Raw genomic sequence first — 13,428 nt, 5'->3', positions numbered from 1 at the left:
TCATATCTCAAACTCACTCAGATTTGTGGGGGTGTGGTTACACGAGGCGTTTCATGCAGGTCTGGCTGAGCATTTGCTTTCAGATAGAATGCATCTTTTGTTCCAACTCTTAAATATTTGCAATTTTTCTTGTCTATTACACGCATGGGCAACTCATAACACACCAAAGACACAGAAAAACAACCAAATTGACCCCTTTAAAGGTTCTGTTAAAAGTTCCAAACCTCCCCTTGAACATAAACAACAAATCAATGTTGATACAGATGTGCAATTATGTTTCTTATTGGTTTTATTGTAATAGAGGTTTATGTGAATATCTATGGTTTGCTCTCTCTCTCTCTCTCTCAGGCCTCTTGGCTTGCACATCCGAGGCGTGGAGGAGAACAGTCGCTCCAAAAGGGAAGGAATCTTTCAGGATGATGAGTGTATTGTTAAAATCAATGACTCTGAATTATTGGACAAAACCTTTTCACAGTAAGTCCCTGAGCAGAAGCCACCTGCCTCGCTCTTATTGTTGCACTGTTGCTTTCTCTCTCTCTCTCTGCCGCCCCCTCATGTCCCTTCCCTTCCTTCCTGTCTTAATATTGTGTCTTTACCTTTATCTTTTTATATTATGGTTGGCAAAACAGACAGTCTTCATGGTTTCCATTGTTGCGCTCTATTTACGGCTATCTGCTAAACACTGGCCTCACGGCATCAGCGGTCACGGTCATTTACAGCAGTCTGTTTACAGCACATAGCAGATCTTACACTGCTTTACTGCAGGCGGTCATGCTGATATGTGGAGAACGCTTGACCCTGTAACAGATGCCAATATCGGTAGCGTATTTTTAATACTAGGTTTATAAGGACCATCTTAGAGGATTTGCTGTGCCATTATCGTTTACATAAATAAAATGTGTGGCAAAGAGTGCTAGATTCATTAAGTGTTTGTTACTTTCACTTAAAAATATAATTTTGGCATTCTTTTGTACCAGTTAGTTATTACTCGTTCTACACATTTCTCATTCTAAAATGGTCTTGGTGAGGTATGAATGCAAACAGTTACATTGTCTTAAAGGGATAATTTACATCAAATTAAAATGTTGTCATAACTTTTTCACCCTCATGTCATTCAAAACCTTTACATGACTCTAGGAAGATAGACAGATATTTTGAGAAATGCCTGGGAGGTGGAAGGCAATGTTGTTTTGTTATCGTTCTTCAAAATCTTTTTGGCAATTCTGTGAAAATATCAACCTTACCATCCTTACAGTACAGATATCAACATTTGGGGGTTCATATACCCGTAAGTACTTTCTCTTCAAATTTTTAATGGAGTTGTTTTATTTTTAACTGCATGATTTTTTTATTGTCAGGGAAGTACCATTTTCAGGATTGTCATGTCCATAACAGGACATATTCCTTATAAATGGCCACATGAAAATTAAGTAATAAAGGATTATTATTTTAAATTCTATAAAGAAGCATCCACCTCTGCATTTATTGGGTGAAATTGCTTCAGGTTCGTGCATTGTTTGTTATTTTTTTCTACAAAATTAGTGGTCTCCTAAAAACAGTGTTCTTTTTTTGTCACATCCAGAACGCATATTTATATTAACATTTTTTTAGCATTTTTGTGTCACGTCCATAATGCTGGAATTGCCCTTTTGTGTTCTGCAGAAGAAAGTCATAAAGGTATTGAAAGACATGTAATTGATAGAATATCAATTACTCAAAAATATTGAGATTTCTAACCGGATTCAATTTGTTTTTATTTATTTCATTAATATTGAAAAATTTATATTTTTGTTCAATAACTTTGTAGTTGTTGCTATGATATCGAAATTGGAATTGAAAATTATAACATTTTATTTGTATTTCTAATTTTTTGTAATCTACCAAACATAATGTTATCAATATAAGCTATATCTACTTGTGTACCTGTTTAGTCAAAACACATATGTGCATGTTCACATTACACGTATGTTATTCACACTAATGTTTGCTAAGTAGAATTACTCTCATCCAGTGGAATGTTACATTAATCTTATTAAGTTTATGATGGATGGACGGTTTTGAAATGAATTCACTCAGCCAAAAAGAAAAAAGGGGGGATTGCTTTGTCATTTGTAATACGGAGGACTTATTAGTCATAACCCCAATTACGCTGTCAGAATAAATGTCAGTGTGAGTTTTATCAAACCCAAGACTATTCAATATAATAAATTTCCACCTTTTTAATATTCTTGGTTCATTTCATCACACAACCTTCCAATAATTGTCCCTTAATTGTTATTGCTTTTTCTATTTCCTGTCTCCCTTATCTCTCTCTCTCGCTCTCTCTCTTTTACCAGGGCACAGGAAATTTTCCGCCAAGCCATGCGTTCGCCCATCGTTCGTTTAGAAGTTGTTCCGGTGGTTAATAAAGATCGCTTCGAGAAGGGTGTGATCAGTCACCTCTTCAACTCGCAAAACCGTGATTTGTCCACACGCTCCAAGGACCCCCCGCCACTGAAGGTGAAGCCCATAGTGCGACCTGTGGAATCCTCTGTAGGATGGCACGCCGAGCTGCAGGAGTCAAGCAGCAGTATAGAGAGTCACTCTATAGGATCTTCACTACCCCTCAGCCCCACCCCCAGAGGACAGAGCAGCGAAAGCCCCCTCCTGAAAACAAGTGTGGGCGCATCACCGCTGCAGAATCCCTATAGAAAGAGCGGAAAGAAAATCAGAATCGACCTGAAGAAAGGTAAACACATATGAAGGACAATTAAAGCTTATTTGGAATCATTAAAAGGGCCAAATTGTACACTTAACATTTGTTATATTCTAATTTGGTTTCACCATGACCATTTTCCAAGCAGTGTTAATTACAGCAATAAGTCTTAAAAAGTCATGATCTAATAGGATTTTATAACAACTAAGGCCGTGATCACACTTGACTTCTTTTTTAGTAAACCAAAACCTTTGCAGTGTTGTGGTTACAAAAAGCAACCGGCAATGTTCAAAGATAGTGCTTTTGCACGAAGGCAGCTTAGAGAAACAGGCTTCATAGGCAGTGTAACAGAAGTCTGTTTGAATTATAAACAAAGTGTCTATGCAATATTTACTCTCACATATTTAAAAACTTCAATACTAATTTCTCGTTAGAAATGCAATCAGAAGTTATTGAAATTGAAAATTAAACTTACATTCATACAAAACTTTGCTCCAACGGGCGTTTTTGCCTCCTTGAGCCATCTCGACACATCAAGTTCCTTTTCCACTTGTTATGGAAACAAAAGGTCTCTGTCATTGGTTATCTGTGAAACATTTGCTTGACGTAGTGCGTTTTTTTAACAAAAGTAAAAATGTCAACCTTTGAGCAGATGTATGTAGATAGAAATAGCTTATTCTAAGGTAATAAAACATAACGCTTTATTGTGTAATCTCTTTATACACCTCTGAAGACATCTGTATATTATAAAAGTGTACCCGAGGTGTACCCACGTCCGCTTAAAAAGGGAGGTCTGGGTGCGGTTCACATGAACTCCAGTACGCATGGTAGCTGATATGAAAGCAATCATACCAAATTGCGCTATTAATGGAATCTTTTTTGGGTAAAAATGTGCGCCTGTGTGTTTATTGCGCTTACTTTTCTGATGAGCTTGACTGACAAGCTCCAAGCAGAGAGCTGTTCTTAAGAGCATTTGCAGTACATTCATAGACGAAAGTGCTGTTATGTACTGGAGCTTTGGAAACAAAACGTATGTATAAAAGTGAAGCGAGCAATGTAGTGCATTTAGCTACGGGCTTGATAACGCAAACATGATGACACACTTGCATGACAAATGCATCATCCGGGTACTTGAAGTGCACTTATTTTTTGAGAATTTTAATGCGAACGTATTACTCACACTATTTTTGCCTCAAAATAGCGTAGAATAGTGCATAAGTGCGCGATTTGGGACGCACCTTTATCCTATTTTCGAATACTATTTAAGGACGTTTAAATGCGCAACATACAGTTGCGCATTTATGTAAAGTGGTCAGCTGTATGTTTGTGGGAATTTTACAATGCCTTAGAACACGACGCAACTAAAAAGAATCGAGAACCGCTACTACCTGTTTTATAATGCACGTTTGGTCACGATACTGTTGGAGATGGACATTCTCTAAAGAATATACAAAAATATTATGCGATATGATTTGTCTAATAAGAGGTCATATTTTAATAATAATAAAACATGTAATTTGCACAACCTTTTTTCCAGTTGGGTCATCCAAAATAAAATAAGTTAATAAACAAAACAAATAAATATGTCAAACATGCGATCAAAAGTTTAATGAGATTTTATGACAATCATTTCTCCCAATTTTGTCATCCAAAAGGAACTAAAATGATAATAAACAATATGATAGTTGATATATATAAACTTAACTTCTGTGACGTCACCAGATGTTGCTCAACTCAATATGTTATTTCAGAAAAATAGCACTAGTTAAATTGCAAAAGGTTTATGACAATTTAAGCTGAATATAAAGTAACTTGCACTTCAAAATAGCAGAAGACACATTACATAGTACATCAAAATCCTTTATTTCCAAAGAGCTAGGTAAATCTTGCAAGATCGTTAAATATAAATGTACTGTACTTCCTCTTAGAATTATTCTCTCTGTACTTTACACCAACAATGGTCAACTTTGTGGCTTTGGCAGTCCAGCCGAATGGATGAAGCTATAACTTCAGCTCGCAAAGTCTATTAAGTTCTTATTGATCCAACCATTAATGATGATATAAATTCATCGCTGGAACAAAAAAAGTGCTGACCGTACAACGGTTGCGCTAAATGATGAGCATAAAATACCGTCAGTACGCCGCGGCTTGGCTGGCAACTAAGTAATCTTTCGTTTTTTCAATCTACATCGTGTCCATCATTTTATCCCCAAAGTCCCGTCAGGGACAAGAGTGGAAATATCCCCCCTAAAGACATGCTTCATGTCACACGGGGGGCTATTACCTGTTCTCTAATCTACCTATCAGTCACCGTGACAGCATCAGGACCACTGTGAGAAGCAATATGCACAGGTCAAGGCGGTAGTGTGGTTTCGATGGACCTCCACCTGCTATAGAGCACCCTACTTCTTTAATATCCTCCTTTAGTGTGGCCTAAAATGGAAGTGAACGTGTTTTTGTCTGATGCTTATTTTTAAACCATTGAGAGATGTTTTTTAATATGGAACTGCTATTACATTTCAAATGCAATTGTATGTTGTGTAAATGTCAGCCTTTTTAATGCGAGAGGTCGTTTGTTACATCACTAATGATGTGTCTGTTCTTGGTCAATGCGTTGTTTGCTTCAGGTTGTTTATGAAAGCTGTACGCTTTGTACCGTTATCTCACTCGTTTTCATTTAAATAGGCGTATAAACAAGCTACCTCTCTTTTATTCATATTCATGCGTTCTATATCTATTTTTGTCTGTTCCTTTTGCTCCGCCTCTTTGAAATGTGTCCGTATGTGAAATTAAACTTCAGTTTCTCAAACCAGACGGCTCTAATCTCAGTCTCCCACAAGGATGGTCTTTATCAGTCTGACATTCCCTGACAGACCTCAGACAGTCCCACCCATATGAAGAAATGTCTATAGAGGTGTTATTCACTAGTGCCTGAGTCAGTCTTATGCCTCTCGTTCTCTTCTATTCTCAGAGTCTCTAAAGTTTGGAATGATTCATTTTGCTTAATTTGTATTTTTCTGATTTATGCAAAACTGTTTAAGGATTGCACTCGTTATAACATTATCATGCGCTATAGGCTTTAATGCTAATGTTCATATGGCCAGGCAGTCAGTAAGAGTGACAGAATTTTGGAAACGCTGTTTTGTTGGGTCAGTTGAATGTGCTGCAGTTTTCTGCCGGTGGCTGCACAGATAGACCAGGAGATAGACGAGCTGCGTCAGCAAAACCTCAAACTCGCGGGGCTGTTCCGGTGTTCCAATTGTCTTTCCCTGTCAGATTTTCCTACCGCAGGGGAAAACTTAATATAATCGCTAACACTTAGTATAGGGACCAATGCTCACCTTTAACCAGTTGCTTATTAGATGGCTACTTTAAGCATATTTGCTGTTTATTAGTACTTAAAAGCACATATTCAACATGACCATCATTCCCTAATCCTACCTAAACCTAACAACTACCTTCCTTACTATTAATAAGCAACAAATTAAGAGTTTACTGAGGCAAAACTCATAGTTAATGGTTTATTAATACCGCGAATAGGACCTTAATATAAAGTGTGACCATGTGATCTAAACCAGGGGTTTTCAAACTGGGGGTCGGGACCCATTTGTGTGTCGCACAGTGTCATGAGGTGGGTCGTGGAAAGTCACTTGGCTTTTGAATGACACACAAAAAAACAGTTTAGTCCAGTCAGTTACTTGCAATAGCAATATATCTTTGATATTTTATCATTTATCATTTATTTTGGTATTGCAGCTTATATTTCATTTATTCTATTTAGGAAAAATCTAAACTCTTTTACTTATAGAGGATGAATGTGTATTTTCTCCCCATATTTCTATTTTCTACTATAGGTATTAAATAACATTTAGGAGGATATAACAACATCTTATTCCTGTAGCAGTATAAAATAAACGGCTTGGAAGATAAAAACAAAATGACGTAACATTGATGTACGCATGCTTGGTAGGATAATCTGACAGGTAGGAGGAAATTTCAGGACACCTGCCACATTTTCCTACTGCATAAAAGCTATTGTTATCTACTCTCTTTACCTGATGAAAGAAGTCATGGCTACACTGGCCATTCAAATATTAGAAATAGACCAATATTTATTTTTGTCTTCTTAAATCTGCGACTATTTGGCAGTACAATAATCGTACAGATTATTAGTTTTGAGATTTAGTCAGTGAACAGGAAATTGGGTTCTTACATGATGTCAGATCTACAGATTGAATTTGTGAATGGCATTACTGTATAGCCATGCTCTTTAGATTTGGGTGTCTGGACCCCCATTACACAACCTAACTTGACCACTATAAAATGTATGCGAATCAGAGTTTTTGACATTTGTCAGATCTTGTGCAACACTTTTAGCCCTTTCATCCCAATGTATGTAGGTCCTGAAGGATTGGGCTTCACAGTTGTGACCAGAGATTCTTCAGTGCACGGACCAGGCCCCATCCTCGTCAAAAACATCTTACCCAGAGGAGCTGCTGTTAAAGATGGCCGCCTGCACTCGGGTGACAGGATCCTGGAAGTGAGTCTCAGATCACAAAGAATCTTGGCAGTTTTGTTCTCATGTTGTGATGTGGAGATGTGCATAAAGAACCTCAGTGTGATTCACACTCCAAATTCATAATATTTGATTTTAAGATCCAAAGAAGTGACTTGAATCAACGGCTTTGATGTAATTTCCACTTAAGCAGGAGGTTAGGGTGGGATCGAGTGTCTCTTACCCTTTGCCAGTAGCGGGATGGACTCTATATTCTATTGAGATTTTGATTGGTCGGGAAAACTTGACGAGAAGCTGAAGTGCAGAATGATGTCATTTGTTTTGAATGCTCATATCTTCCAAATATATACATTGCGTTAATGTTTTGGATCGCACTAGTTTCAGATGTCCTTAATGTTAACAAAAACTGAACAATGTTGCTTTCATGGCGACTTAAACACTGTCAATTCATATTTATTTTAATGTTGCTTTTTTCAAATGTCAATTGTACGATGCTCAGTTTTACAGAAAGTGCATTTTTCCATGTTACCAAACAAAACCAGAATAATCTTTTATTAAGAGACGATAGTAAGACACAAGCAAGAATGAATTATAGGATCTTACAGTTAGCTAAATAAAAGTGCCTTTTAACACGATTGCAACCTGATCATAGATACTCCTATTTATGTAAATTTGTTTTTATATACATTTGACAGTTTTGTGTGACATGTAGAGGATAAGCATAAACCTACAGTTGTGCATAGACTTTAAATGAACAGAGACGGAAACCATTCATGTATGGAATCTCATATTTTTTTAATTATTTACCTAGTGCTTACCAAAGATGCATTTGAAACCAAGTATACATGTGTGTCCAGGTGAACGGTGTGGACATCACGGGCCGTACGCAGGAGGAACTGGTGGCCATGTTACGCAGTACTAAGCAGGGTGACAGTGTGTGTCTAGTTGTGGTCAGACAAGAAGACATGTTCCTGCCACGGGAGCTGGTAAGAGTCGTCTCTGTCTAAGCACCACAGACCCTTCATCTCTCATAAATCTACTGTACCTTCTCTTATCTGCGGTTAATAAACCGTTCTTAAACCTCTTCCTGTCAGACCAGTTTCTTCCTTTCCTGTACATAAAGATCCAAAACACAACCTACTCTGTAGAATCATTAAATAACAAATTGGACAACTTGTGGATGTATAGACATGCGCCATCACAAGGTCATCCAATTGGGCCCTTTTTCTTGAATATCCATACATGCTTTTTTCTAAACTCAAAATCCTGCCGGTGTTATTTGAGGTTAAGTGTTGATATGAATCGCTCCTTATGGGGTTCACACCTTTGACCTTTGAGTGTCCAGCTTGCACCTCTATGCAGCTTGCTTAGCTTTGTAAAACCCTATCAAATCTGGACTTCATCAAACGGCCTTTATAAACGGCAGTGTACTTCATCAGAGCCCTTCCTGTCCCTCAGAACAACAGGAAATGTAGTGACATGTTATTTGGGTCATCTGCGGTGATATCATATGTCCCTTTGTAATTTTTCTCAACTGCCACGTCCTTGTCCAAAGCCCAACGGCTCTTTTTGCCGTCTTAGCCTGGGAAGGTCATAGTCACGCTGTAGTTCATCAAACCTTGAGGACAGGAAGCGCAGAGTTTCCTGCTTTTGTTTCAACCCCTGTGGGGCGGGTAAGTATGCAAGCTTTTGTCTGTTAGGTTGCTCGGACTTCTTCACCTGTCACTCTCTCCCTCTCTTTGTTTTTGTCTCTTCGTCTGTTTGATATCTTTCCCGATGAACCCCACGACCCACAGGCCCAGCCGTCGGAGCGATGACCTCTCTCCATACATACTTGGGCGCACCCTTCTGCCCACCTTGTAGTCTGACTTCCTCCTCTTATCCCAGCTTGTTGATTCAGCGATTGGACAGGAAGTGGCGCGGGAGGTCTGAGCGCTCCTACAGGAAGTTTCGGAGCATGCAGGGCTGTGTGAAGTCAGGCACTACAGCTGTTCAGATGTGTGCTGTCTCTCACAACGTAATGCCCAACGCTCCACAGTCATCCAGATTCTGACCGATTCAGCATTTTTTTTTAAATAACCAACGTCTGAGAACCATCCAACCTTGACTGTTCCATAGTAATGGTCATTAAACTTGCCCACAAAATACAGGCAAGGTAAGAATAAGATGCTGTCATGCACGAGCATTATAACATGACGAATCATCTCTCCAGAAACAAAGCAGGGTTTCGATATAAAAAATATAAACTTAGAAAATTGTGTTTAAACTCTCTTCTTACTTTACCCTGATTTACTTTAGGATTGGGAATCGAAATTCCAATTCTGGAATCGGATCCGTAAGAAAGGAATCAGATCCTTTTTACATTTTTTTTATTTCTATTCCACTTAACATTTCCAGACCGCACAGTCACATCATTTTCACATCATCTGTCAAGACCTGAGTCACCTGACATAGCCATCTGCAAGGACCTTGCGCTCGAATACTAAAAGTCAGTCACACGATGGACCGTGGAAGGTGCACTAAAGTGTTTCTGCATTTTGCGAATCTCAAAAAGACAAAGCTAAGTGTAATTATTCTTTCTTGGCTTTAATTGCTTTTTCACCGCTTTGGAATCAAAACTAAGAATCATTAAGAATCGAAATCGATAAATTTGAATCTATGCCAAACCCTAACGGTAAGCTTGTAATAATTTAGCATTTGACTGTAAATAACCAGTAAATATATGTAGTTCTGCAAATATTTGGTGAAAACTAACAAAAAATAAATAAAGTAAGTTATTTAATGGTCCAGTAAATGAAATTTAAATGCATCTACAGGTGAGGTTGCGAATTGCAACCGACAGAGCACTACATTGGCTGACACAGAACTTAGATGTCGTCATGTTTTCGCTTCATTGCCGAAGGAGATCATGTTTTTTCGAAATGCACTCTGTTGAGTAGTTTGTAAATAGAAATAGCTCATTCTAAGGTAATATAAACATAACGCTTCATTTTGTAAGGTCTTTATACCCCTTTGAAGACATTGTGTATATATGTCATGTATATAATATTGCATTTCATCCTATTGATCCTCCTAAAATTACACATTGGACCTTTAACCCCTATACTGAAGACAGCAATTTAAGAAAAAAGATACTTGAAATGTACAGTTAGAAATAAGTAAAAATGGCTAAATAACCCACATATAGAAAGTAACAGAAATCGTATACTGTGATAACAAAGATGAAAAAAAAAATGTAAGCCACAAAATATGAAAATAATATAATTTAAACAAAAAATAGTTATTTAAAGGTGGGACAAGTTTCTAGACATGTCGGGCTGAGTACCAAAACAACCTTGTAGCCATTCAGCAGTAAGGTGCACGGTGCACAGGATGGACATTAGTCGAGCGAAAGATGGGACCTTCCTGTTTCAGTTTTGTGAAACTACACAAACATTTGAACAAAACATTACCAACATAATCTTTCTGACCCAATCAAAATGTTAAAATATTATCTTGATGATTTTAATTATATATGTAAGGCTTCAAAAATTAAATTAGAAATGAAACCGGAAGTGTTTCTGAACCAGTGACTACTTTTACATGCGCACCAATAATGTTATTATTTCCAATAATCAGAGTGTAACGAGGTTCATTAAAAGGAAGGAAGGAAGCGGGAACCGGCAGACATTTAAATAAAGTTTTAATAAAATAAACAAACAAAAGCACGGAAGTAAAAATGCCGGCAGCCACCTGACGGTCGACCGCTGGCCACAATAACATGAATACAAACGTAAAACATCTCCCCCGTGAGATGCGGGACCGCATGTGCGCCCACAGCTGATTCAAACTATCAATCACAGCTCTCGTCACGTCTTCCTGACCACACAGAGTAAGGACTTAATCGCAGTAACATGTTTACACGACATGAGAACACCTCTTTGCTCATGTTTACATGGACGATTTATTAGTCTGATTATTTGCTAAAATACACAGCACAAATGATGATCTCAGATACAGTAGGTATGTGTTAGGCTAGCTGCTATCATTTTAATACATGCAAAACAACGTTATGTGGACGTATTTTATGGTTATTCTGCGCCGGTATGAATATAGAAATAAGATGGGAATTGTCTCTGCAACGGTGGTGTATGCTGTCATCGCCATCGTGTTGTTTCTGTGTTACAGTTAGGAGCAGAGACTACTGACCGTGAGATGCGTTATCGCTAAAACTTCAGAGCCTCACGTCTATCATGAATTTGCGCTTAAGTTGTGTAAAACAAGAGCACATGCACACCTTGATCAGAGCAGCATAAATGCGATTTAGGTGTTAACATGCCTTCATATTGCGATTAAAACCGGCGTACGCCACATATCTTACTTCTATTATGCTTACTTTGATTATGAGCTTAATCACTGTATTTAGATCGAATGATTGCGTTTACACGAGGTAAAGTGCAATCGCAGTATTGCCAAAATCCTATAGTATTCGCATTATGAGGGTGCATGTAAATGTAGTCAGTAGTCTTTTGAAGTGGTCTATATAGTAGAGGCAAAAGTTATGAATTAAGTGTCACAACTTTTATATATCTAACTGTATTTCACTCCTTTTCTCTCCTTGTAACGTGGTAACGATATGTTGCCCACCTCAACACGGCCTTAAATCCTCCTATGCATTGTGATAAAAGAAACAAAAATATTCATCATATTAAAGTCAATTCACGCTTGTTCACACATTGTTCTTGTAATTTCTCTGGTGAATAAGGCCTCTCACTGTCAATTACGGCTCTTGTGTGCGTGTTGATCTCCGCTCGACACCCATCAGTTAATATGCAGCGATCTGGAGCATGACTGCAACTCATTACCCATAAACCACTAGTTTTACTTCCACCCAGTGGATTAAAACACTTCAGTGAATTAAAATCTTCTTATAAGGTCTTGCAAACACACACAAAATTATTCACATTATGTGCTGTGACGGATTTTATTTGGTTAGCAAACACCGGCAGGGTTTCGGAGGCGATGTAGACATCGAGCTTTGAATTGCTAAAGAGCTTCTTTGAGTTTGCTTGACTTGGAGACTTGACTTGGATTGACGTCTTTGTGTGTGACTGTGAGATATGGTAGTCAGAGATTAATGTATGGAAAGGAGAGCACAGAGACACAGGGAAAGATCAATATAGATACCTATTGAGAGCGAAAGCTGAAAGAGTGAGTGATTGAAATGTAAAAAAGAAAAAAAAAACAGTCAGCGAGATAGAAACGATGATAAAGTGTTGACAAATGACAAGAGACAATGAGAAGAGGGTGGAGAGAGTGAAAGATAGTGACAGAGGGCATACAAAGCATCTTTCTTCAAGACACAGAGCTAATAAAAATATCAAACCGGCAGGAGACAGTGAAATTGAGTAAATTCAAAAACAATAAAGGATGGTCCAAAATCTGCAGTGTTAAAAAAGATTTCTGAACGGTTCTTTTTGGGCTGTGTGGTTCTAAAGAAGGTTGAACATCCACAAAACCTTTCTGTGAGGAAAAAGGTTATTTGCATTAGAAAAATATTTCAAAATCTATGAAGAAAGGTAAGAAAGAAACTGTTCTTCTAAGATTTTTTTTTTTGAGGAACCCAGAAATGGTTCTTCTTCGGCATTTCTGCGATGAACCCTTTAAACAATTTGTCACAAACTCAAGAACCAATGAGATTCTCAATCTGTTAATATATTTAAATTTAGCTCTCGACAGTGTTTGTTTTGATAATGATCTTGTTAGATTGAGCAAATTAAGGTAAAATGTTAATAACTTTCACTCACATACCTATCAGCATTTCCTAACTATTCTGCTGAACTCCACCTTCAAAGGCATAGTTCACCCAAAAATGAACATTCTGTCACACATCCTCATGTCAATCCAAACCTTTATGACTTTCTTTCTTCTGAAGAACACAAAAGAAGATCTTTTGAAGAACGTTGGTAACCGAACAACAACGCTACCCATTCACTTAAAGGACCCATGAGGTGGTGACATGGGCCACATGAAGAATGAAAAAAGATTCGGCGGGAGTTCTGCTTGCACTGAGGCAGGTGACTTCAACACAAAGTGCCTGACGTATCTTTACCTGCCAGGTGGGCTGTTTCTGAAAGACTCCAAAAACCCTTTCGCCACACACCGAGAACCTCACACACAGCCCTATTCTCTCTTTTTGTAGAAGCAGGGGCGACGAATGGAAAATCGAGCATTGACC

The 13,428-nt window shown here is 38.0% G+C and overlaps 1 protein-coding gene across 4 annotated transcripts in view; it reads left to right on the top strand.

Moving 5' to 3' along the window:
• The window catches only part of pard3bb (par-3 family cell polarity regulator beta b), a 303,484-nt gene that overhangs the window by 111,099 nt on the left and 178,957 nt on the right, over positions 1-13,428 (top strand). For all 4 annotated transcript variants that reach the window (XM_056755104.1, XM_056755105.1, XM_056755103.1 and 1 more), the window contains 4 exons: positions 349-474; positions 2,337-2,728; positions 7,096-7,235; positions 8,069-8,197. In XM_056755104.1, the coding sequence (XP_056611082.1) occupies positions 349-474; positions 2,337-2,728; positions 7,096-7,235; positions 8,069-8,197 (787 nt within the window). The remainder of the gene's footprint in view (positions 1-348; positions 475-2,336; positions 2,729-7,095; positions 7,236-8,068; positions 8,198-13,428) is intronic.

The sequence above is a fragment of the Triplophysa dalaica genome, chromosome 8, assembly GCF_015846415.1.
Source record: "Triplophysa dalaica isolate WHDGS20190420 chromosome 8, ASM1584641v1, whole genome shotgun sequence".
Taxonomy (NCBI): domain Eukaryota; kingdom Metazoa; phylum Chordata; class Actinopteri; order Cypriniformes; family Nemacheilidae; genus Triplophysa; species Triplophysa dalaica.
Note: the sequence above shows the minus strand (reverse complement) of the source record. Positions and strands in the feature narration are given on the sequence as shown.